General features: G+C 32.7%; 1 protein-coding gene across 3 annotated transcripts in view; it reads left to right on the top strand.

The window, feature by feature from the left end:
* Positions 1 to 26371, top strand: part of LOC110993133 (protein scarlet) — a 58985-nt gene that overhangs the window by 25933 nt on the left and 6681 nt on the right. For all 3 annotated transcript variants that reach the window (XM_045632502.1, XM_045632501.1, XM_045632503.1), the window contains exons 5-11: positions 6910 to 7062; positions 8194 to 8432; positions 19611 to 19821; positions 20408 to 20436; positions 20682 to 20787; positions 22459 to 22689; positions 25579 to 25714. In XM_045632502.1, the coding sequence (XP_045488458.1) occupies positions 6910 to 7062; positions 8194 to 8432; positions 19611 to 19821; positions 20408 to 20436; positions 20682 to 20787; positions 22459 to 22689; positions 25579 to 25714 (1105 nt within the window). The remainder of the gene's footprint in view (positions 1 to 6909; positions 7063 to 8193; positions 8433 to 19610; positions 19822 to 20407; positions 20437 to 20681; positions 20788 to 22458; positions 22690 to 25578; positions 25715 to 26371) is intronic.

The raw sequence follows: 26371 nt of genomic DNA on the forward strand, positions 1-26371 counted from the left end.
CTACTGTTCTGTTATTCGTTAGTGATATGGACCCTATATGTAACGCGATATGTTGCTCGCTTGAATGGTTTGTTGGTCAGTGCACCTGCTTTCTTCGGAGGAGTACATTTCATTGGGAAATATATGTGATATTAATATTTGATAATATCGCATGACATGTCTAGATTACGTGTGAGGATTCAATAGCTGTAATTTAGTACCTATCTCACACAACAAACAAATAATCAAATGGCTCTTTAACTCTTTGTTGGTTTGTAATCATGTTTATTATGAAAATATAATTAAAAAAAAATTATATTATTATTATAATCTGTGGCGCTTTCCGATACTCAAATATACAATATTAACATTATTCTTTACCTACATGGAGATTATGAATAAATCAGTGGCGCTACAACCCATTTAGGTCTTGGCCTCAGATTTCTGAATGTTTCATGATCATTTTTTAAATCTAGTAAGCAAGTAGGTGATCAGCCTCCAGTGCCTGACACACGTCGTCGATATTTTTGGGTATAAGACATGTCGGTTTCCTCACGATGTTTTCCTTCACCGTTCGAGCAAATGTTAAATGCGCATATAGAAAGAAAGTCCATTGGTGCACAGCCGGGGATTGAACCTACGATTTCAGGTATGAGAGTCGCTGAAGCCACTAGGCCAACACAGCATATAAATTATAGTTTTGTTTAAAAACTTTAGCTACTGCAAATTTTATTAATTGGGAAACATTTGTAGTGTCGCTGAATTAAGTTAATAATGTAATTTGCGTTAACTAAAATAAGGTTAATAAAAGAAAAAGTATTACATACAGACAATGGGGTTTTACAGATGAGGAGACTGATAGACATTTTATTTTCCGTCTTATACTGTTCTTTTCTTCGTCTTCGCCAAATTAGCCTTCAAAGCGTATTTTTTTTTATAGAACAGGGGGCAAACGGGCAGGAGGCTCACCTGATGTTAAGTGATACCGCCGCCCATGGACACTCTCGATGCTAGAGGGCTCGCGAGTGCATTGCCGGCCTTTTAAGAATTTATGTTTTCATTAATTAATAATGATTTAAAAATCTGTACATGTCGACTTCACCATACGACATTACGTCGTCTTATTTAACGATATATTATACAGGCCAGACGGTATTGTATAAAACCGAGATCTCCATTTCCCAGTGTCAGCAAGTCCTATATAAATTATTTATCCATAACCTGACGTGGAAATAATCCTCTTTGTATACAAAAGCTTACAATGGCTTCATCGTAGAAGGGTCATACAATTGTACAATTTTAAATGGATTTGATACATTGTTAGCTTATAAAAGAAATATGGGAATTGTATAGAATTCATTATCTAACAATTGCTCTCTTGCTCATTTGTTTATTTGCTATAATCCTGAGGTAATCAGCATCACCCATATCACGTGTCAATAAATAAATATGATCAAAGGACACAACCAAGCTTAGATTAAAAGGATCTTAAACAAGTTGATTGTATGATGATGTTTTCCTTTCGTTGTGTGACCATGTTTAATACACACCAAGACAAAACATATTATAATATCCAAATACGTTCTTAGTATTCAAGTTTTAGTCCTATTTTTTAGAAAGCTGTTTTTGCGAATGGCTTTCGAATGCGTCTCATTTTCTTTAATAGCCCACAAAGTACCTTGAAGAATCTATATAAAAATAAATGTGTATCAAGATTACACTGAGATCTGTATCTCGATCTGATAATAGAGATAAAATCAATTTAAATAATACGCAGATATAAAAAGCCTATAACTGTAGTCCGAGCAAATACTGTTAACAAATTAAAGTTTCTTATGTTACTTAAACTTTTTATATTAAAGTATATAAAGTATTTCTTCAGAAATTTTGTAAATGCCTTTTATTTTTAAACAACAACAAAAGCAACAGAGTATGAGAGACTTGACCTCGGGACTCGGAGACCAGAATGGCCAAACCTCCAACACAACTGCATCCATAGACCTAGGGTTTAAAGTACAAAGCGTATAAGTTGCTGATAAAGTCGTTAGTACGAGGGTGAGACGTAGAAACATCTCAATATATCTCATCAAAACATAGTTCAATCTGTATACCTAAAAATGGTTAAGATATACGGTACAATAGTGGGATTTAGAAGTAAATATCATGGCTCATTCATAAACAATCCGATAGTAGGTTTTTACCAGATCATTTCAAAATTTAAATTACAGTGGCACATTACGAAATTAAGAGCGATAGTGTTCGCTCTTTATTTTCGTTTTATTTACCAACGAGCTTTTGTAATTTAAAAAGGTAATGGTATCATGTCGAAAAGCTTTTAAATAACTTTTCGAGACCACGATAAGATCAATTTTTATCGACTCAGTAAAGAAAGATGATACTAAGACTATATAAAATTTATCCCTGATTTTCACAGCAGTGTTTTGAGCGTGTCTATGGTTATGCGTTCGAATCGCGTCTGCGCACTAAAACAGTACAAGCGTTAACTGCGTAAATTGTAAGAAAAATCTATTACGGCCGCTTTCGAGCGAGATCTGTAATTCTCTATGACCAATACCTGGTTTGAAATCCATGTAAAGGATTAGTCGTCCCTCCCGTGGTTTCGTATTGTTGCCCTTATTTGTGAGGAACGAACGAAGACGTTATTATTTATACATAACGTATAGATCAATTGTTCAATGAGAATATTTTTTGTATAACAGCATATGCAAATATAATAAGCATATGTAAATTGCGTGTTACAGTTGTAAAATACTTAGCAGAAACTTTGCATAGTGTAGCTGTTGTAATCTTGTAAAATGGAAAGTTCAGAAGCGTCCTAGCAACTGCCGATACGAATATACAACAAGATTTTAGTTCTAGATAATTTGAATTAGCAATGGAGTTTTTGAAAATTGTCTATCGATTCATGGATCGCTTATTGAAAAGTAGGAAAAGTTGAATTGTGTGAAGCCGTATCATATAAGACGGATGACTTGCATATAAAGAGAATATTTAATGAAATGTTTAATCCAGAAATGAGCTAAGACCCATGGCACGCCAATGTGTGTAGATTTTCCAGGCTATCTACTTAAACTACCGAATATATACGGAAATATTTTAAGTGGTTTTTGCATGTTATCTCGCTTATATTTAATAATAAAATTGTCGTCACAGTTGTATCTTTAGACGTAAAAATATAAACAAATTATGTATTCCAAAGATTTCTTAATACAGATTGAAACTGATAATAGTTGAATCAGATTGCAGATTTGATAATTCAAAGTATCATGTTTTTTGATTATAGATAAGTTACTATGTTTGCTATCTGATTTATGTTATCATGGAATAATTAATTTTCATTTTATTCGTAGAATTTTATTTAAAATAAGTAATATGTTAACAGAGGACATCCAGAGACTAAATTCTCTCTCACGAACATAATGGACAATTCCAAAAGTAATAGTATTTTGTTAGCATAAATTAATTATGATACTGATAAATGTAACTCGAAATACATAATTACGTGTCTTTATAACCAACATCTTCTAAAAAAAGGCATTCATAAACTTAAACATTGTCAATAAAGTACCTACTAAAGGATGTGAAACATTTACTCGTAAGATTGTGATAAAGCAAACCAATATCGGGCCTAACTCAGGTGTATCGTGATGTTCCCAGCAATACTGGTTTTCATCAGCCCCAAAATTTATTCAGAAAGACACTGAATAAATCCAATTATCCAAGAAGACTAACGGTCAATAAAAACAATACAATGGCGTCCCCATTGAGTGCCTTTCTTGACTTATAATTTACTAGCTGTATGCCGTGCAAGATACGGAACCAATAAATAACCAGCACCAGATACCTTACACAAACACATAAAATTAAATAGCTTTCGAAGAAAAAGATTGCCGAGTAACGTAGGCGATGAAGCTAAACAGACACGAACATGCATAGTAAACACACGTGCTATATAAAAATCGCGTTCGAGGCGTCAAAAGCTTAAATTATCGCATTTACATATACAATTCTTAAAAGTCCGGCAACGCACTCGCAAGCCCTCTGGCATTGAGAGTGTCCATGGGCGGCGGTATCACTTAACATCAGGTGAGCCTCTTGCCCGTTTGCGCCCTGTTCTATAAAAAAAAAACGAAGAACGAGGTCGTCACCAGCGGATTGCCAAGGCAAGCCCCTCTAGAAGTAAGTGCAGAGAATAGTTGGGTTTATTTATTGATAAAAAGCTTGCAAACGCTAAAAAAATCTCAAAATCTTAATATATATATTTCTTGTGTGCGTGTGTATGTGACTGAACTCCTCCTAAACGACTGGACCGATTTAGACGAAATTTTTTGTGTGTGTTCAAGGGGATCTGGGAATGGTTTAGATTCACAATTTTGTCCGCTGGACTATGTTTTTTTAATTAATTTTCAATTTATTAGTTTTTGTTGATTTTGGAATGTTTTACATTGGATCCGACAGACGGCGCTACCATCGCAGTGTCAAATTTTAAATAATATTCGAATTTTAATTTTAGTCTGTCCCGAAATTTAAGAAAAGTTTTGTTATCATTGTGTTATATCGTGTGTGACCATGTGCTGGATCGTTAGATATTGTCATAACATTTGAATAATAATTTTCATCAAAATGGCTTATTAAAAATTGAAATTTTGAAATTAAAGACGTGTAGACAGGTCAACGTCTGTCGGATCCGCTAGTTCTATTATAAATGTGACAAGCACTTATAGGTAAACATGGCATACACTAAGAGATCTAATATTAAACAAAACAAAAAAAACTAGTAAAAAAATAAACTAAAGGAACTAAACAAAAATCGATTTCAATGTGTGAGGTGAGCAACTATGGATATCCAGACCTAGCTCGTTTATCAAAATGCTAAATCTGGATATCGGTGAGCTTTGACCATAACTCGTTCTACGAAATGGTGGGTTGTATTAAGTTAGTTAAAACTTCAAAGTGTTGACTGTATAATAAGATATATTAAGCCAAAATTATTTTTTTCATATTTAGTAATTATATAAGAAGGGACTTCTATTCTTCTCTTGCTCTTCTCTTGCTCTGAGGGGGCAACTACACTTTTACATATCTCTATCTCTAAGCACTTTCTTAAACATATATATAACCTTTTCGTAACACGTTGTGTCAGTGGTAGGTACAATTTAATTTATTCGTTTTTTTTTTTGTTATCTGTTCATCTGATGTAAATATCTGATATTACAACCAATTCTCAAGTAATAGGATATAGATTTTAGCGATAATAGGAAATACGATATCTCTTGATAACCTGACCAGTTTTTGAAACTAAAATAAATTGACGTAAGCAATTTGTTGACATATAAACTTTTAAACACCTGTTTGTTAGAATATAAAAATATTATTTTATCTCTCTATATATACATTTCTATCTATATAGCCTAATGTCCTCCCATAAAACCAGGGATACCTTGTTCGAGTGTCCAGCGACCGTACTTTGGTCTCAAATGAGCACTTTGTTTTATCTTTCTTTGTGAGATAATCCATTATAAATCGAAATCCCCGGCAGTGTCTGCTGAACACAACGAAAAATAAAACGATAAATAAGATTTGGGTGTTTAATTCATAATGGTTTCATGTAAATTATATGAAATAAAAACATTATTGTTTAAGAGGTCTCAAAAATCTTGCCATTTAGACATCCATGCTTTTGGGTGTATTCATAATGGCTTGATTGAAATATAACGATTATTGCTTAAGAGCTCTCAAAAATCTTTCCATGCTTTTGGATGTATAATTTATAATGGTTTCATGTAAATTATATGAAATAAAAAGATTGTTTAAGAGGTCTCAAAAATCTTGCCATTTAGACATCCATGCTTTTGGGTGTGTTCATAATGGTTTGATTGAAATATAAATATGTTGAAGGGGTCTCAAAAATTTTCAAACACGAAATACATGAGCGCATTAACTGATATTAACGTGAATTTATTACATTCTAAATTACCAATGATAGTAACTAAATTAGTTATTGCTTAGGCGTCGCCAGTAATCTCGAAGGAGATCCTTGTAAAGACGAAATCCTTTTTTTACGAAAATACATAATATTGTACATAAAATCGACGTGATTATTTAAATATTAGTTAAATAACTGTCTGTATTTATGTCTTTTGTAAATCTTCTTTTAACCTCCGTACTGTGTACTGTAAGCTATCCGATAGAGAATCCAATGAAGTTTCCCGTAAGCTCTTTATCCAATTATATTGAACTTAGTGGTGCCGGTGTGATGCACAGTGGGCCGATTTTTTTTGAAGTCTATCTTTCCTTAGGCGCATGATGGTAATTTTTTTACGGAACGTCACGAAGATGGGCAGCGTTTTTGCCGAAGAAAAGGGAGAGAGAGACTAAGACGAGAGAGAGTGAGAAAGAGAGATCGGGAAAAATACGCGCTATTGGTTGATGTATACGTTCAGTAGTTACATATTAGAACTTTAGATGGAAATTCTGTCTCATAACGTCTTGTGCAGTAAACGGAGATTTTTTTTAATTTATATTATCATTAGCACGTATACAGTGGGTAAACAGTGTGAATATAGATATACAAATACATAGAGTGGTCTTATACTGGTACATGATTATCTTTTGGGACTTTAACCTTAGTGATAATTAGTTTACAAAGAAGTTTCACTTCTGACATGTCTACGCTCGCACTTTATTGTATAATAGTAGGCAAACGGGCAGGAGACTCAGCTTATGTGAAGTGATATCGCTGCCCATGGACACTGACATTGCCAGGAGGCTCGCTAGTGCGTTGCCGGCGTTAATATAAAGTAGTAAACTATTTATGTTATGTTTAAAATTAAAAAGATTGAATCCTATTGTTATCCTACATATAAAAGAAGGTAATTCATAAAAGACTACATACAACAATATTTCCAGGCTCGCCTCATGATGGATAAACGATCGACCACCAGCACCAGATCTCGCCGAGTGCAGCAACTTCTTGGAGAACTGGGAATTTCCACTTGCACGAGCACAAAGCTGAAGGCTTTGTCCGGTGGTGAGAGGAAGAGAGTCGCTTTGGCTGTCCAAGTAAGTATTTCATGAAATTTTACAAAATTAAAGACAAACTTTATTCATAAAAGCTACGAAATAAATCCGGGAAAATGCCACCAAAGTTATTTGCTAATTGTACAATCTTCCCTTTTAATAATAGCATACAATTTTGAATTTGTATCGAATATTATATATCTAGAAAAACATAAGACGAATAAATAAATTATTAATAAAATGTCAAGAGTGTGATATCTAACAGCAACTTATACAAGTTTAAACAAAAACAATTTCGGTTAATCCGTTGGTCTTTAGTATTATTACAGAAATATCTCACTCTAGAACTCAAATATATACACCCTTTATATATGACCGTCAAAGTTTCATACCCGTATCGTATTAAGCACTGTCTCAATTTCTGAAAAATTTATTCAACGGATCTTGAAAGAAGATTTGTGTTTTGTTTTTTGACCAGGGCAGTTTGAAAAAACATATATGATAATAAAAAAGAACAAAGAAATAATCTCTCATAATAAATTAATTGTCGTCATGTTTGGTTAGAACTGACAGCCTATTGGCTAGAAGTACAACTCAATTCTGTGATCGTGCGTTTTATATCTTTTTGGCTCCAGAAGATAAACCACTCCTTAAATGGAAATTGTATTCGTTTTTACAACAAACTCCCAAGCGAAATTAGAGAACTGTCACTAAATAAATTCAAAGCCCTTGTTAAAAGTAAATTAAATAATAAAGCCTTTTATAAATGTGACAAATACCTAAATGATCCTAATCCTTGGGATTGATTTGCTCCAGTTCAAACAATTTGTATTAAAAACTTGGCGATTGAAAAGAGTGGCGGGAAGTTTCTTGCCAGTTCTTCTTACCCGCTCTACGCCCTTGACTTGCGAACTGGTGGTAAATGTAAATTTACGATTTACATTTACCAATTACCAATTTAATTTGTTTTTCTTGACGTTCATAAGTGTACATGTTTACCTAAATGAATAAAGATATTATGACTATGACTATGACTATCCAATGTTTCATTCAAACACTTAGGACAAGGAAAATAACGTGAGAAATCCAGTTTAAAAAAAAATTGGTACGAAGAGATGTTGGTCCACTGTTTCACGGCACTCTTCTACGCTTTAATTGACCTTTCTCTTTCAGTTGCTCAATGACCCTCCAATTCTTTTCTGTGACGAGCCAACCACGGGTCTCGATAGTTCGGCCGCTAACTCTGTGGTGTCACGGCTGCGGCGTCTCGCAATAGGTGGTAAGCTGGTGATATGTTCCGTACATCAACCAGCTTCTGGAGTATTCGAGCTTTTCCACCAGGTGGTGCTCTTGGCGAATGGAAGAATTGCATTCCATGGAACTATAGAACAGGCAGACCAGTTCTTCGCTTCGTAAGTTTATTTTTATTATATTACCAAATGAGATTATAATTTTGCTCAAATATAGAGCTATTAAAAAGAAAATCTGACGTCGAGCAGTTAATAATATACTCTTCCGTGATCCGTGCGAGTACTCGGTGATTTTTTTAAAACCATTGTCATCCCTAGCTCTCGGATCCGAGTATTCGGCACCCAATGAGCTGTATGCCACTCGGATCCGAGAAATGATTTTTTTTAGTAATCATATACATCTATACATATTTTCAAATATTCATATTTACTTAATCAAAATTCGACATAAAAGTTTTGGTTTACGGCTATGACTTTGTATCCATTGTTTAAGCATTCAATGTTTTAACTGATATATGTTGGCTTTCATAAATTGTTGGTGATGATATCACTTCTTCGCTGATGTTTCCTCAACATATAGTTAAGCAACGTTGTACTCTTCCAAAGTTTTTTCGTAGAATGATAGCTGGATAATATACAGTTAATCTTTGCAAGTTTAATCCAATTACCAATGTAACTTTGAATGCTATGCCGATTTTTCTACGAACACACATATACAATTCTAATAGTATGAAACTTGAGATAATCTATTCGTTTTAGCTGTAAGACTAAACATTAGAATACGTGACCAAAGAAACAAACTTAATAAATTCATTATATACTCAATGTCATACAAAACTTTTTTCTCAACAAATATCTTAAGCAAGGTGTTACTGATGATTTAATCCATGTCAATCATACTAATCTTAATAAGATGAAATTTTATACTGTATTCACCTTCACCGATTTTAGATTAAGTTTCAAATTTAGCCACAAACAAAAACTAACGTCTCAATACAAGACCGGCTACGCGTTGCGGTTTCGTAATATTTAAATATTAATTTGGTAGCCAAATTTAAAACCACGCATATTTTTTTTTAAGAGTTGGCATATAAGTGGAGTGCCAAGTTCTGTCGATTTTTTGTTACAAACTTAAGTCAAAAGACTTAAGCCGGAATTAATAGTTAAGGCTGAAAACAGGCGTCAAACAGTCAAATGTCTAAATCTAAAACGAAATTAAAAGAAATTAATGTTTAAAGAACTTTATTTCTCATTACAAAAAAAATATTTTATTTACATGAGAAACTTAATATTTATATGTAAATATACGAGCCAGATATAATTTTAGTCAACAGTGTTCACTCTAACATGCATCCTTACTGATTAAATAATTGCACACCCTCATATCTAATAGACTTCTTCAAATAATTTGTACGCGGCTTCGGCAAGATAAGCAAACTCGCTCGACGAGTATTGCGTGTGTATTTGGTTGTGTATTTGAATTAAACAAAATGAAATCAAAAATAATAGAAGAATAGAAAATTTTCCAACAAGTGAAAACATTTTTCTACAACAAATATTTGGTTAGTAAATTATACAGTGACCTTCAAGATAAATATATCTATAGATATTTCAGCGTTCTTTTTATTTAAAAAACACATCAAATTCCATAAATTTGACTAAATTGCTTAAATTGCCTAAATTTACGGTTATTTTAGTATAGTCATGTATAAAAAACACATGAATTCTATAGTAGCCGATATATAACACTTTTATGTGCATTTTTATTATCTAGGCAGGATTAAGGCGACCAAAACAGCAAATGGCAAATCATAATAAAAGATTAATGGCTTTTTTCTTGTTTTTAGACTTCAGATTATAAAGTTTATACAGCGTGATATACTGCACCAATATTTTTGAAAAATATAATAAACATTAAATATTTAATCGGCCAACACCCTCTGTCTTCTTTACCGATGAGTAGGGATGCCAACAGGTTCGAATTTAATGACGTGGAATAAGTGATACCATGATGATTTTATGTTCCAAAATAAACGTATTTTATTTTATTTATTTTAATGATAGGATAATGGACCAAACTGTTCGTTTCGGACGTCGCTTAATACCTTGTTGTACTAGAGATGCCATTGACTAATCGCATTTATAAGAAATTTATTAAGAAAATTGACAAAGCGCGCCGTCGCTTCTGCATTTCTGGTTCACTAGGAAAGAAACTGTCTCGCTGTGTCTCTTGTAAAGCAAATCTTGCAAATAAACGCCTGTCTATCGTAACATTTTTTTCTTAATTTTATACTCTATTACGTATACAATATTTACATCTATTTTTAATAGACAATCTGTTACTTAACTAAGTTTGTCTTTGTAAATGGAAATATAATTTTTGTTAATAATCTGAATTTCAGGTTTGTTTCTAATTACTGGCTAACAAAACAATTAAAATCTTGAGTTGAACAATTAATTTAAACAACCTTTTTTATTATTCGGGGTGGAAATGCATTTGCGCATCCCCTTCCCTTAAAAGTTGCAGGGGTATGTGCGACCCACACCAAAATCTCTGCTATTCAGAGACTGGGTGAAGAATACCCACTAAAATCACCTCAAGAAGTTCCTACTAAGCCACGTTATAGGCTTCGGGGTCTCTGGCTACCGGGAATTTAAGCAACCTACGAATACCTAATAATAGCGACATTTTACATATCTTATAAATATAAAGATTGTTCACCTCCTTCAAAAAAACATTTCGATAAAAACACGGATTTCGGCGCGTAGGCTTCCTTATTATTAGGATATCTAAACGAGTTGGAAAGCCTAATTTAATACAATATTCAAGGTTGTTCAAATATTTATATTAAACTTATTTTAGGTATATAAACACAAATTTCAAATTTACATATATTTTGATAAAGCAGCAACGAAAACGGTTAACTATCTGTCTGACCGAAAGCCAGCGTGTTGATCAATAATGTAAAATAAGATGGCGGTTACGACAGCAGCTGATTACTCTTAGAGACTTTCTTTTGTCAAAAGTTTTTTTTGTAGTGTGAGTGGTATTTTGTTTCATATTGTGGTCTTTGGTGAAATTGTAAGCATGTTTTCGACTCCGCCGTGATCGTAAAGAATTGAGAGCTTGGATGTTTGGCTTTTTGCCTAGGATCGTTTAGGAAACTCGTTAAAAGTTTATTTCCGTCAGTTCTCTGACGGAACTTTAGCGACTTGATTGAATATCGATATTTAATTAACCGTCTAGAGATTCAATTTACTCTCTGATTTACCTTTTTTACTGCGACATAACCATTGTAAGAGCGCAGTTACTATTTCACCCGAAGTCGGAAGTAGGATCAGGGCCATACATTCACGCCAGTACCTAGGTTCTGTGTAAATATTTTATGCACCCAATTTTTTTTTCAAAATTGGAACACAAATTATATTCCTTAGTTCTGAATAATTAATAATTCTTCTAGTTCTGACAGAATTGGAATACAAATATTTTAACATTTAAAAAGTAATAAAAATTGATAGCATTTCAGCTTAGACTTTTTAATTACGTATTCGTGTTTTTAATAATATATGTAGATAAATGTGAGGAAAACAAATTTTTCCACCTAATTCTTATAATTAAAAAATGTATGATATAAATATTCAAGCGAAAAATCTTAACGCGTAACAAATTAGCTCGTTCTGATGACTTTTTGCTTATCGTTAAATTAATTAAGTAACAAATCAAGTTTTAAGTTGTTTTTAATATGTATCGTTTGACAATAATTTAGTTTTGAATTGTAATCATTAGGTATTACAAGTTAATTTATTATATCTAGTTTAGTTAAAGTTATTGAGTGAACTAGCACATTTCAATGTCCACTAGAAAGACAAAGATAAAAGATTCCATGTAACCATATTAAGATATTTACATTATATTCTCCATCTTAGTATCACGATTTCTTTCTGCATTTAAACTTTCACGCCAAATCACATGACAAAAAACAGTATAAGTTTATTTTAATACTTGTTTAATTACAGACAAAAGGCAAATTAAACCTTAATTAATTGTTTTTCTTTTTTTCTGTTTCTCACATTGCCAGAAGGTTCGCAAGTGCGTTGCCAGCCTTTTACGAATTGGTACGCTTCTTTCTTGAAGGACCCTAAGTCAAATTGGTTCGAATATAGTTTAATGTATAGCTGGTTCCACATAGTAGTGGTGCGCGGCAAAACAACATATTTTAACTAATATTATAAATACTTTAACAGTTCAATAATATTAAACTTACACAGAACATGCCATATATTCAAAGTAATGCCAAAAAACGTGTGTGGACTTATTTACACGTGTTAAAAGTTTTACTTCTTTGGCGTGACAATAAAAATCTTTTCAAAAATTGTATTCCATGTTTATATAAAAAACGACACTAACAATAGAAAAAACTATAAAATGATGACTATAGCTAACTTCAGAGTCAGTTTTTTGTGACGGTATGCAATGGAAAAATTTACTCTCATCATTTTGCCCTGACGCGCCAAAAGATGTACAACTTAAAAAACTTATACTGTAACTAACGTAATAAGTTAGCAAACCAGCCAAGAAGGCGATTTACTTTTAACCGTGATTCATATTACGCGGTAAGTTTTATTACGATAAATTTTGTTTCGTTTGGGATTGATACGTATGACCTTGAAAGGAATTACTTGTTTTGTGAAGCCTTATATGTAATTAGGGCAATTTTATCTTTAAAAACGCGCGCTTGCATTACAAGATCGAACGTACTAAGCCATTGTTAAGCTTTACGTGTTTTAAGTAAAGAGTCGTAGAGCCGAAAGAAGTCGAGTCTTTAACAAGCGACTTAGTGCATTACTTTTGGAAAAAAGGTACTATTCAATAAATGATTATTTGCGTGAGACATTGTAATTGATAGAAATTTAATAAAATAACTAATAATGTAAAATGTAAATTAAGGTAAATTTGCGCGCCACTCTGTGTGGCAGAATATGCGAACGACTAGCGATTGTATCACCTTAACATTTTGTACCACATTCTTGCAATAAATAAATTATTAATTTTATAGTATCATGTATTCGTATTTTGTTTGTATACGTTATAAAAGCGTGCAAAAGGTAATATGAAAGATTTTGTGATTCATTAAGAGATTGGATTACAGATGAATTAATTTCTACTTATGAATGTGTACATATGTGGTAGGTAAAGAAAACACTTTTTTAACGGTTGAAGTTATGTATTATTGTAAACTTATAATTATTTAAGCATAAAAATAAACATAAACGTCGGATAAATCTAAAATTATGTTTAAGTAATTTTAAGTTTACATACATAACTTCAATCCGTTATAAAAGTGTTTTCTTTAAATGTGTAAAAGCTATGTTAATAAAAGACAATACTATATGGTAGGTAATGTAAGATAGACTATTTTTCTGTAAATGCTCGGATAAAGTTTTACCATTTGAACCGTGAAAATTTTGATATTATACTAATCTTTAACCTGCCATTGTTTTTTTACATTACCACTTCGATGCATAGGCAGACTAGACAACTCTGATGACAATAAAGCAATTAGATTAAAATACTAGGCACAATAAATTATGATGTGTTTAATGATGTGATTTTCAATTTAATTTATATTAGATCGGCTGTGATTTTTGTCACTGTTTATCGAATCAGCTGACTTGAACTCGCATTTACATTATTTGTGAAAATGATTTAATTATTAAAATTTAAATCGATTTCTACATGTTTATGCTAATATGTTTATATAAATAGGGTTTGAGCACGCTATCTACGTAAATAATGATGTTTTTCATATAATTTTACGTTAAACTGTATTAATATGTCATAAATCCTTGTCAATTATAAAATCAAGTCACTCGGTCGCGTCTCTTTGTATTAGCGCGATATTAAAATTAATTATAAATTAAAAATAATTCAGACCGTTACATGTCTGGGCCTATATTCTATACTTATTTCATGATAATTTTCAATATTACAGGTGAGTAGGTGATTAGCCTTCTGTATCTAACACACTGTCGACTTTTTGGGTCTAAGGCAAGCTTTGGGTGAATGCTGTCTCAGACACTATCGACATATTTGTTCGCAGAGTGAATTCGCAGTAGCGATATTTTGTTTAATTTTTTATATGTCCTTTATTATATTTTATTTGTAAGGATAATGTATGTATTTCTGTAATAAGTAATACATAAAATTAATATGATCGAGAGCAGTGTTGGCCTTGGTAGACTTGAACATGCGATTCTCTTCCTTTCGTCTTCGTCTTCATCTGACCTTTTCCATCAGGGCTGACCACTGAATTCTTCTATGAAGGAACCAGATAGATACTTAGGGATAACCAGACAGCATTTTTAAACTAATCATACTTAATCTATCCCAGACGATTACGAGTCGAGTTTTAAAAACAGAATGCGGATTTCAATATTTGCACTTTAAACCAACTTTCAAAAAACATAAACCAGACGTCGAGAGGCATTAAGTGATTCTTATTCAAATTAGTCTAGTATTTATGAGATGATATAAAAAAAATATTGACTTTGTAATGATATGGAAATTCTTTAAAAATATCTTTCGATTTATCGAATTACAAAGTACTGAGGTGTTACAAAATTCTTACTTTGTTTTTTTGATGTATAATCATATTTTCAAGCATAAATCATTTTATATCTACAAAATTACATTGTGGAAGCTCTTACACTTTACCTTTATTGCGTATTTATGTACCAAATTATATTATTTAGTTATAAAAAAGTATCACTTTGTACTCTATTCCCCAGTAGAGTGCGACAGCAAGCCCAGAGTCTTCGTAACGCGGTCTTGTAGTAACTACTAGAAATTTAGTTATTGCTCACAAAGTCTGAAAACCAGAGCACATTCCCCTGCTACTTTTCAGAGCAGGGGATTGTAGGTATTGCTCACACAGTCTCTGAAAAGCGGGGCACATTCCCCTGCTACTTTCGAGGGCAGGGGAGATATGTTATGATATGATACGTTACGTAAGTTACTGTTTATTTTTAAACAGCAATGTCTAAGTTTCACTCAGTTATTTTAGATGTAACTAATTAGAATACGATAGTTATATGTTTATTTATGATATTTTTATGTTTTATTTAAATGAAAGATTGTGTTTAAATTTATAGCGAAGTTATAACAGAACATACTGTACGAATCAAAATAGATACACTAATATGTTTATACCTATTTATAGTGTATATAATTCAAATACAAGTTTAACAATAATTTTAAAGATTATTAGCAAATTTATTCCTTATATTATCAGAAATTTACACACATCGGCGATATATAATAATATATTACTGATTAAATCTGCGTTTAATAGCAAATAACACTTACATTTCTATTTCTGTGGAGGTATTTTAATTTTATAACATTGTATCGGGTATAACGATACTGTCCTGCGTGTTTTCATGTTCTATAAACTCTAATTTTACACATGTTTTGACATGTAAGCGAAAGTAGCTAGTGAAAGTACATTGAACCTGAATTAAAAATATTAAAAGAATTGGTACGCTCTCTTCTTGAAGGACCTTAAGTCGAATTGGTTCGGAAATACTTCAGTGGGCAGCTGGTTCCACAAAGTGGTGGTGCGCGGCAAAAACTGCCATGAAAAACGCGCTGTTGTGGAAAGACGGACGTCGAGGTGAACGGGTGGAACAGTAAACAGTTTATTTGGAAATTAAATATTTTTAATGTTATAATTGGCGCAACTCAACCTTACAAAATTGGCTTAATGTGTGAAGATGTTAAATTTATAATTCGTGACGAGACGGCCCGGAAGTTTAAACTTACAAAAAACGTTCAAGTTATTTAATTTGGAACCTTCTATACGGGAAGCTGCCGTTCGTACTCTACGACTATATGAAGTAATTATTTACGGTATATTCATCGCAGCCGGATCAGACCATTTATAAATTCATCAAACGGTGATAAAAACGTCGTCAAATTATCTTATAATTTAACGATATCTAGATTAACGTTTGGCCACATCGTAAATGTAAATTGTCATAAAAACAATAATAGTTGATCTATGTCAATTGTCAACATGTCACATGAAACAACCTAACCAGTATATTGACTGCGTATTATAAGGCCCTTCTAGTCTTTTGGTTATCAAATTCTGGAGTCTAGTATTATATGCCGTAATATACCTGTTTATAAAACTTAAATGATCTGTATTTATTAATTAGGCTTGATTATTATATGTTTTAATATTTTTATAAAATGGTAATCCATATAAAATCCGGCCACAAAATTTCGATGTTTTCAAGAAAATATGATTAATTGTCTTCAAAATGCATTTTTATTAAGCCTAAGTACGAGCCAAGACTGTATATTTTATTCACCCAGGTTTTATTATATAGAACAAGAATTATTATTATATATAAACAGATGTTTATATCTCTCTGAATAGGCTCCAACGATTTTTATTATATTTAGAATACGGAGGGTTTCGGGGGCGATAAATCGATCTAGCTAGGAATGATGATGATTTTTTCTTTAAATAACCAGTTCATTTTTTTTATTATTCTGTCGGTAAGATCGAAAAATTTCATTCATATTTCATCAGCTTAATAGTATGTTATTCGTACTTAAAAATAATTTCCAAAAAACACAATTTATAAAAAAAAGACTGTAATAGGTTCTAGTCCATTGACACTGTCAATATCGTAAGCAGCTTAAATTGTCGTTTACAGCTTTCAAGTCGCGCTTATAACGTTAACCAGCTATTACAAGTAACTGGCTAATAATCGTCACTAGGAAGTTACTAATAAATACTTGTAATATATCTTAAATAATGAAATAAACAACGATCAACAAAAACAATTAGTGTCGCTACAACCTCTTTAGATCTTGGCCTCAGATTTCTGAATCTGTTTCATGGTCATTTCTTTAAATCTAATAGACAAGTAGGTATCAGACTTCAGTGCCTGACACACGTCGTCGACTTGTTGCTTCTAAGACATGTCTGTTTCCTCACGATGTTTTCCTTCACCATTCGAGCAAATTTTAAATTCGCACATAGAAAGAAAGTCCATTGATGCACAGCCGGGGATCGAACCTACGACCTCAGGTATGAGAGTCGCACGCTGAAGCCACTAGTCCAAAACTGAAAATAAAATATGTTTATTACGGAATATTAGATATAGGTATCTCTTATTCTACGTCATTAAATTTGAATTGGTAGACATCCCTACTCATCCCCAAAGAAGACAGAAGGTGTGGCCCGAGAGAGTAAGCCGGCGTAAAAACCTCTCGGTACTCTTTTAAAATAGCAAATCAGCAAACAACACTTACATTAAATATAATAATTATGTATCGCTTAGTTTCTCGCTTACGAGGTACGTAAAAGCTAAAGTTACCGAGAAACATTTTTGAAATACAAGTAACTTAGTATATACAATCGATAGGCAGGAAACGCAGTTAATTTTAGTTTGCTCTAACGCAGTTTAACATTATCCCATACTAATAATTATTTTGTTGTAATTAAACTTCGTTAGAACTCGTTAAACACAGCGGGTGCTCATTATACTTCGGTCTTAATTTAACTTAATGTTTTACCCAGAAGTTATTTAAGTATTCAATGACAACTTATATACATAACAACGTACTTATGTGATAGCCAAAACGATATATGTTTGTATAGTTGAATGATTAAACCATCTATATTCTTTAGAGATCCCGATTCCAAACATCGCCACAATCTTACGCAGAAAGGTTTTTTGTATTGGTTGCTTTCCACTAGAATAGGATCCGGATTATCCAATCACAATGGAAAACGACAAATTAAAAACCGCCTGCGCGGCCAAAAATTATAACAGTAGCCATAAAAAACAGACTAAGGTAAAAAACCAAGTTTACCGGGGAAGGCGAGGACCTTTACTTCGTACTTCGCTCACTTCAGTGAGCTTCCGTCCTGTCCTTCAGGCGATTGCCCCCGATAGCCCCAAAGCCGAGGTTCGAGTCTCACAGGAGACGCCCTTGCGCGATTGCGGTAACCCCACCCCTTCAGGCTGAGCTAAGCTCGCCAAAACAGCCTTTGCTGAGCTGTAAAGGCCCTTAAGGCCAACAGCGAGATTCCATTAAAAAAAATCACGTGTAAAATTTTAGGCCTTTAGTAAAATTGTAAGAAAATTAATTTATTCATTCTCTAAATATAGACTATGTTAACGACGTGGGCGGAATGTGGATGTTACGTACGTCATGATTTTACTAACAAGAAATAAAGCTTAAAGTCAGTGTTGATTAGGCAGACAGAACTGATATATTTGACGGTGAAGATAAATAGAACAGGCTCACTGAGACACTTTTTATTTTTGCTAACGAGTTTTACACACACACGGACATTTTATCTTGCATTCCATTTGGTTATTTATAACATCACCTATATGGATAGGTACTTCTTTAGGAATAATTAATGGTTTACATGTAAAGCTCCCATTTTCAGCGGTATTGATTGGATTTAAGTGTTTGTTAGTATTTAGAACATTTAGTGCCGTTTTCAATTTGCTTGTTTTTTTTTAAATTCAAAGTACCATTGTGATATGATGGCCAGATAATATGTTTAGGAACAATTTAAAAAAAAATCAGTGGCGCTACAACCTCTTTAGGTCCTGGCCTCAGATTTCTGGATCTGTTTCATGATCATTTTTAAATCTAATAGGCAAGTAGGTAATCAGCCTCGAGTGGCCTGACACACGTCGTCGTATTGTCTTTTATTTACATAACTTTTACACATTTAAAGAAAAACACTTTTTTAACGGATTATAGATATGTATTATTATATTTAAACTTATAATTATTTGTACATAATTTTAAATTTAAACCGACGTTTCGCGTGCTTTACAGCGTGCGTGGTCACGGTGACTGAAGACAAAGGTGTTAAATGTCAAAAAGTATTACAGCTGCAGAAAATGTTGTGTTATCTGTAACGTGTCTGTGAAACGTCGGTTTAAATTTAAAATTATGTACAAATAATTATAAGTTTAAATATAATAATACATATCTATAATCCGTTAAAAAAGTGTTTTTCTTTACACGTCGTCGACTTTTTGAGTCTAAGACATGTCGGTTTCCTCACGATGTTTTCCTTCACCGTTCGAGCAAATGTTAAATGCGCACATAGAAAGAAAGTCCATTGGTGCGCAGCCCAGGATCGAGCCTCCAACCTCAGGTATTAGATTCGCACGCTGAAGCCACTAGGCCAACACTGTTGTTAAGCAAACAAAAATAGACTAAAGCGATATAAAGAAATTTAATATTGGGTTTTATTACAAAGGGTTTAAATGGTATATTTAATATTGTTGCAGACTCAACTACAAATGCCCCGTAGGCTTCAATGCAGCGGAGTATTACGTCTCTCTCTTGGGTGTTCAGACAGACAAAGAGCTGGAGAGTCAGGAGAGAATCCGGCGCATTTGCAACGAGTACCAGCGTTCTGATATAGCAGTCGCTATTGAGAACCGCGTGGGAGATGTCAAGGACGAGTTAGAATATTTTAATGGCACTGTAGATGAGAAGGTGAGTCATTGAACAACCTTTTGTCTCTTTCTGTCAAATTGTTTTTAGGCTACGTTTAAAAGAGACGAACGCAAACAGTGGAATTAGTCTTAACTAAAACTATTACGACTGTGGGGTATACACATAATAACTTACGAATGCTAAAGCCATATTAAATAATGCTACGACCGAATAAATTAGCTTAGTTAATTTTCATAAAACTTAAATCAGTTTAATTCAATTTTTATTTGTCTGTAGTGCTATCAAGTTGATTGTAGGCTGTGATGAAAAGGGACAATGCTAATTAAAGGGATAGACATTTTGTCTATTGATTAATATTGTAAGTTACGTATTACAAAAACCCTGATTATAAGCTCCATTGGGACAAAAATACGTTGCTGAACATGATTTGAATTTACCACGATTAATAATTGCAAGCAGAACAATTAGGTACTTGATGTTAAACGGTTTATTTTTAAAGTAATTTTAATACATATGGACGACCCCATGCTGTGAGCCTAACTGCTTAGAATACGTTGAAGTCATAAAAAATAATAAACCTACTTATTCCTATATAAGTTGTAATTTTTAATTTGGTTTCTTTCAGAATTTATACTTCGAGAGATACTTAACTCTGTAAGTAATATTTTTTAATTATAAAATTCGTATAAATGTTTCCTATCTGAGTTCTATTTCATTCTTTCAACTCTTGGTATGATCTTTTAAGGAGAAATTTTAAGTAAATTTTATAGGTTATCTGTAGCGTTTTGCAAATAAAGTCTACGTTACGTAACATAAGTTGACATAAATCTTTCTTCATTTTATGTCAGTATAGATAGACAGTTTCAAGGGAGAAAACTGAAGTTATTTGTCTATTGCAGAGTCAAAGTGAACTACTTCGTCCAATTCTATTGGCTATTATGGAGAAATATATTATCTGTGAAGCACAACAAATCTATATGGATAGCTGAATTTTGTCTCCTAATGGTAAGTTAATACTCTAATGTAATATGCATTTTATAAAACTCAATCAGTCAACAGCAATAATAACCTATAAAAATACACTTGAAACTAAGGAGAACAAATGTATTTTATTTGGTAATTCTTTGATTACATTACTTATGTTTGTGTTAAGTCAAGGCGTCTATGAGGAGTGAGGACGAAGGATAAAATCTGTTTCGTACATATGTGTAACTCACGTGTGACTGAAATCATTCAGTCAAATATAAATATATATGTACGCAAATAGTGAGCATAAAATAATAGAATTTATCTACTTTTAGAACCTACTAAATTTATAAACTACAAATTTCCTGGTAAATTTATAAACTTGCGGATTTTGTTATATTCCGCTGACATACAGAATATGTAAATATCTATTAAAAAATTATTAGCAATAATAATAGTTGAAATAATTGATACACTGAACACTTTACTGATATGCGCGTTGGAGTTGTGGGTTCAATTCTCAACAATACAATAATAATTAAACCGCCGTAAATATGTTTCTGTTACGCGACTAAAACATTTATGAATATTGTATCATTATTATAATTATCATTAAAAGGGTCTGGTCATAATATTGGATAATCATTACAGAGTCTTGTCTGGACATAATGACCGGTTTTATTTATATCGACAGTTAAGTTATTACAAAGTATGCTGCAGTAAACTTCAAGTTCACTTATAATTTGTAGAAATATTAAGATTTATCTTTTCTCAGTTTGTAATACTAAAATATTGTATATAAATGTTTTAAAGTTAAAATTGTTTGCAAATCCTACAAAGCTTAAAATTAAAATGTAGCCCATAACAATATTCTCCAATTTGATTTTTTTTATAAAGAGGTTGCCATAGTTTCAATAGTATCATTACAGTCAAGTATAACTGTCCGATTTAACCGGAAACAATTAGTGCTTCCGCCGGATATAGTTAAGCCGACCGAGGAGGTTGTTTGTCACATTTTTTCCACAGGAAACATATCAACGTTGTTATAAAACGATCTATTGGTAATCATTTTTTGTATAAAACTGCTACACATATTATTAGTGTGTAAATCTTGCTTGATTTCCACACTTATCATCTGTTTCTATAACATAAGGGAATAAAAATAATTAATTTAACATAATGTGTTAAAAAGTGAGATCGCTGTAGCATAAAGATTTAATAGTGGCAGAATTTTCTCTCTGTATTTTGATACTTAATTGTTAAAAGACGAAAGTATCAGCTCTCTCCATTAATATTGTAAATACGAAAGTAACTTTCTTGTTTATGAAGCATGTACACATAACCCACAGAACCAATTTTAAGTTATTGACTTTGGGACCGACAAGTAACCGATTCTCGTGAAAAAGAAGTCGAAATATAAAGTAAAAAAATGAATATAAATGCTTCTAATTTTATATTTACTACCAGTTCTCAAATCACGGGCGTAGAATGGAAGAGAAGAACTGGGAATAAACTCTCCGCCACTCTTTTTAGTCCCCAAGGTTTTGTTCTGTTTGGAGGTTTATCAATGGTGCCCATAGTTAAAGTATCTGCTTTTCTTCTTGAATCCATTACTTATGGATTTGATACCCCAAATTTAATACGTGCTGACATGATAGCTTCCAAAATAAACATTATTTTAATAATAAAATTCTCTAACTTTTTATACAGTTTGTTGGGCTCATAATATCAATACCATACATGGGCCACTTCGAGGAGTTGGATCAGAGAGACATCCAGAATGCCGAGGGTCTCCTCTACCTCACCATAACAGAGACAATATTCCTCTTCATTTATGCGGTCTTCATCACATTTCCACAAGAGGTGCCCATACTATTGCGGGAAACAGCTAGTGGATTGTATTCTCCGCTACCGTATTATTTGTCGAAGATGATATTCTGGGTAAGTATCAGACATACAGAATTAATTATTTAGTATCTATTTTAATCTCAATGAGTGCATCATCGCTACCATCCTTTATGGTTCCAGGGCTCACACGTTTTTTTGTTTTATCGATATCTTTAGCTATCGGTAGGTTAGTGATCAGCCCTCTGTTAGTGACATCTTTTTTGGTTCTAAGACAATTAAATAGCGAAAGAAATAGTTGTCAGGATTGCGCATTAGGACTAAGGAACCCCTGTGGTGAAACTAAAACCCAGTGGCGCAACAACCTTTAAAGTATGGGCCTCAGATGTCTGTGTCTGTTTCGTGATCATTTGTTTTTTTTCTAAATCAGTCTTCAGTGCCTGACACACGCCGTTGATTTTATATAAGGCCGTCTCACGATTTGTTTTTTCTTTTTTTCTGCACGAGTGTTATACGTGCACATAAACAGAAAACACACACAACCTGAGTTCGAACCTAGGACCTTCTAGAAACCTAAAAATTATGTTGTATCACCTCCAAATATTTTTTCATAGTAAGTACACAGGCAGATTTCATTGCACCTTTGTGTAAGATGACTCTTAAATATAATAATAGATAATCACATTACACGCAACCAATCAATGACCTTAAACTAAAATCATGGCTTCGCAATGTTAGGGAGTTGACGGGTATTTCAAAGAGTTGCTACATCTGGAGCAGGACGAGACGCGTTTCAGGAAAGGCCAACCTCTAGTAATGGAGAGGCAGAAGAAGAAGACTATGTATTAAAAATAACACCTAAATATTGAAAAATTGATCCATAAAGGATGAATAACATGCGCAACTGTATCGCCTGAGATCATTAACGAGAAACTTAAATTTCCACAAAACTGCCCACCGGAAACGTCAAAGTATCCGCCGGAAGCGACAGTGGGCTCGTTGAGAATGTGAATTCCATTGAGAATTGTCAAACGGACGTAAAAGATGACACATGATAAGGCGTGGACGCGGGTGTTGGATTATAGATGTTAACCAATCACCATCAAATGGAATTATTTACGTTTTCGTTACATGAACCCCTATGTAGGACAATTTTCAGACCACAAATATAGACATAGGCATAACATTTCTAACAAACATTTGTAACAAACACACAAAGTAACAATAATCACAGAAAAAAAATAATAGTAAAAGTTAGGAGTGTAAGTAATGAAGTCTTGTGTAAAAGTGTATACTAAATATTAGTAATTAAGAATTTAAAGAATATAAATAACTATCTATAGATTATTAAAATCTAATTTTGTTTATTTTCCATGTGTATTTATATATTGCAGATTTAACATGTTTAGCGAAAACAAGTCTAAAGCGATTACTAGCGTAATAAATCAATATAGTTAATTCAGTCATAAATGCAACATTGTATTAATAATATCTTGTTACGATCAAAGGATCAATAAGTTTTATGCCTAATAAAATATGTAAAGGCTTGTTAAGTTCGTTTGAATACCTTGGGTGACCTTGGGTGGTTGGTTCAGTATCATGTTCATTGATTTGATTGTGTATCGTTGAATATTTATAATTTGAGATACGTATTAAGTATGAGAGCTGCTCTTGATTTACGTATGCAAACGATAAAGATGATCTAGCCAGGGTAGATAATAAAAAGAATACAAACAGACTACATAGTGATAACTCGGGATCAAAAGAGAAGGAAAAGAAATTAATGAGTAGTTGGAAGGATGATATACAAGGAATAGCTGGGGTCGAATTGTTTAAATTAGCTAAGGATAGTTCGAAATGGTGATATTTGCTAGTTATTAAATAAAATTAAATTTATAAAATTATTATATTTATAACAGACTTGAAATAATCATGGAAACCAAATGATTTAATACGTAATACCTTCTTATAATATATAATAATTATTAATATATCTTACAATAAATAATAATTCAGCTGTTCTGTGTGATGGTGTGAACTCGAGTATATGGGGTGTGCTCATGATGCAGGTGATTTAGCGCTTTCATAATACTTCTTTTAAGTAAATTCCGCGATAGCTTCAACAAGTCAAGGCTTAGTAGTCTATAAATAGTAGCTGTGTATATAACTAACTATAGCTGTAGTCGGTGAGCAATTTTATACGTTGGTGAATAAATTAACTTAATTTAAACTGAGAATGTTGTATAAGATTGCGAAATGATTAGACAGAATGCGATACACATTTCATAATGGTAATCTTTTTCCATGCTTACATTTTAAGTGATTATAAAAAACCTGAGGTGAAAAATAAGAGAAAAATCTTCTCAAACGAGATTATAGAATTAGATGTAAAAATGCCGACAATGCTTATAAGATATTGGTTGTAATAAAGTGTTTATGGTTCAGCTTGTTAAGTGGTTTTTGGAAGATATGGAAGTAAACAAATTAATAAATATTAAAATTATAAAGATCTAATATAGCTAATCCAGCGACTAATTATCAAATAAAATCTACACACTCGTTGCTTCAATTCTGTTAATAGACCTGATTTAGAATATATAACAAATAACAAACTTTTCCATGAGTTTATGAGATGTAAAAATATAAAAAATGACGCCCACGGTTTTAAAATTATTTATGTAAAACAGCATGTAAGAGGTTTTGTTTATTGTTCGGCATCTTTATTATTATTTCGAGGGTGGGCAATTTTTTCATCAATTAACAACTAAAACTCGCAATATTGGTGCGTTAAAGGCATTAAAGATGCATGTTAATCATAGTAGACTAAAATTGGGACGGCTAATGGCGACGTGTATCTCGCTCGTATATACATACTAAGTTTCTCACGTAAATAAAATACTTTGTAATGAGGAATAAAGTTTTTAAACATTATCTAACCTTACTAGCATATATTTGCATTGGTTATTCACAAGCTATTTCTTTCAGATACCACGCGCAGTCATAGAACCAATATGCTTCGTGACGTTGGTATTTCTCGTTGCTGGTCTTCAAGGTGGTATAGCGAACTGGATTGGCTTCTGTTTTGTTTGCATCCTCTGCGCGAACTACGCAAACGCTTATGGTAACATAACCTTTATTTTTTTCGTACGCTAGGCACTTTATATATAATATTTTACGTAGCACGTGAATTGTGTTCCAACGATTAAACTGGATGACTTGGCTTTAATCTCTACGTAGATGTAAGATATGTCGAATGTTTCAAAGGAAGGATGGTATTGAATAAATCAGTGTAGGTATATGTAACATCACATAATTTACCAATGTACAGTGTAAACTTCATTTAACGTCGCTTAATTCAACGAACCCCCTTAAGCGTCGATATCAATCGACTTTGGTTGGTTTTTTAGCGTTAGCTAGTCTTCCATACAATGTTACACTCTACATAGCATTATACTCAGTCTCTATGTCAGTCTTATGACAACAATTGAGTACATACTCTAAAATTAGTGAAAACTGCGCAGCTGTGAACGTTATCTTGTTGATTTTTTACGCATCCCCCACAGTATCAGGCTCTTTTGCGGGAGTCTCCGAATTCTACAGAGCTGAGCTAGTACTAGTGAAGGAATCATTGAAAAAGAAATTTTTGAGCTAACGATTTTTTTTTTGTTTGTACATTTTTCTTAAAGTTGAGAGACTTATAGATATATAGGATACACCACTGGTCATCTATGCGTTTCTGTTCTCTCCATTTACCAATGATTCTCTGTGACGCTATAAA

This window comes from Pieris rapae, chromosome 20 (genome assembly GCF_905147795.1).
Source record: "Pieris rapae chromosome 20, ilPieRapa1.1, whole genome shotgun sequence".
Lineage (NCBI taxonomy): Eukaryota > Metazoa > Arthropoda > Insecta > Lepidoptera > Pieridae > Pieris > Pieris rapae.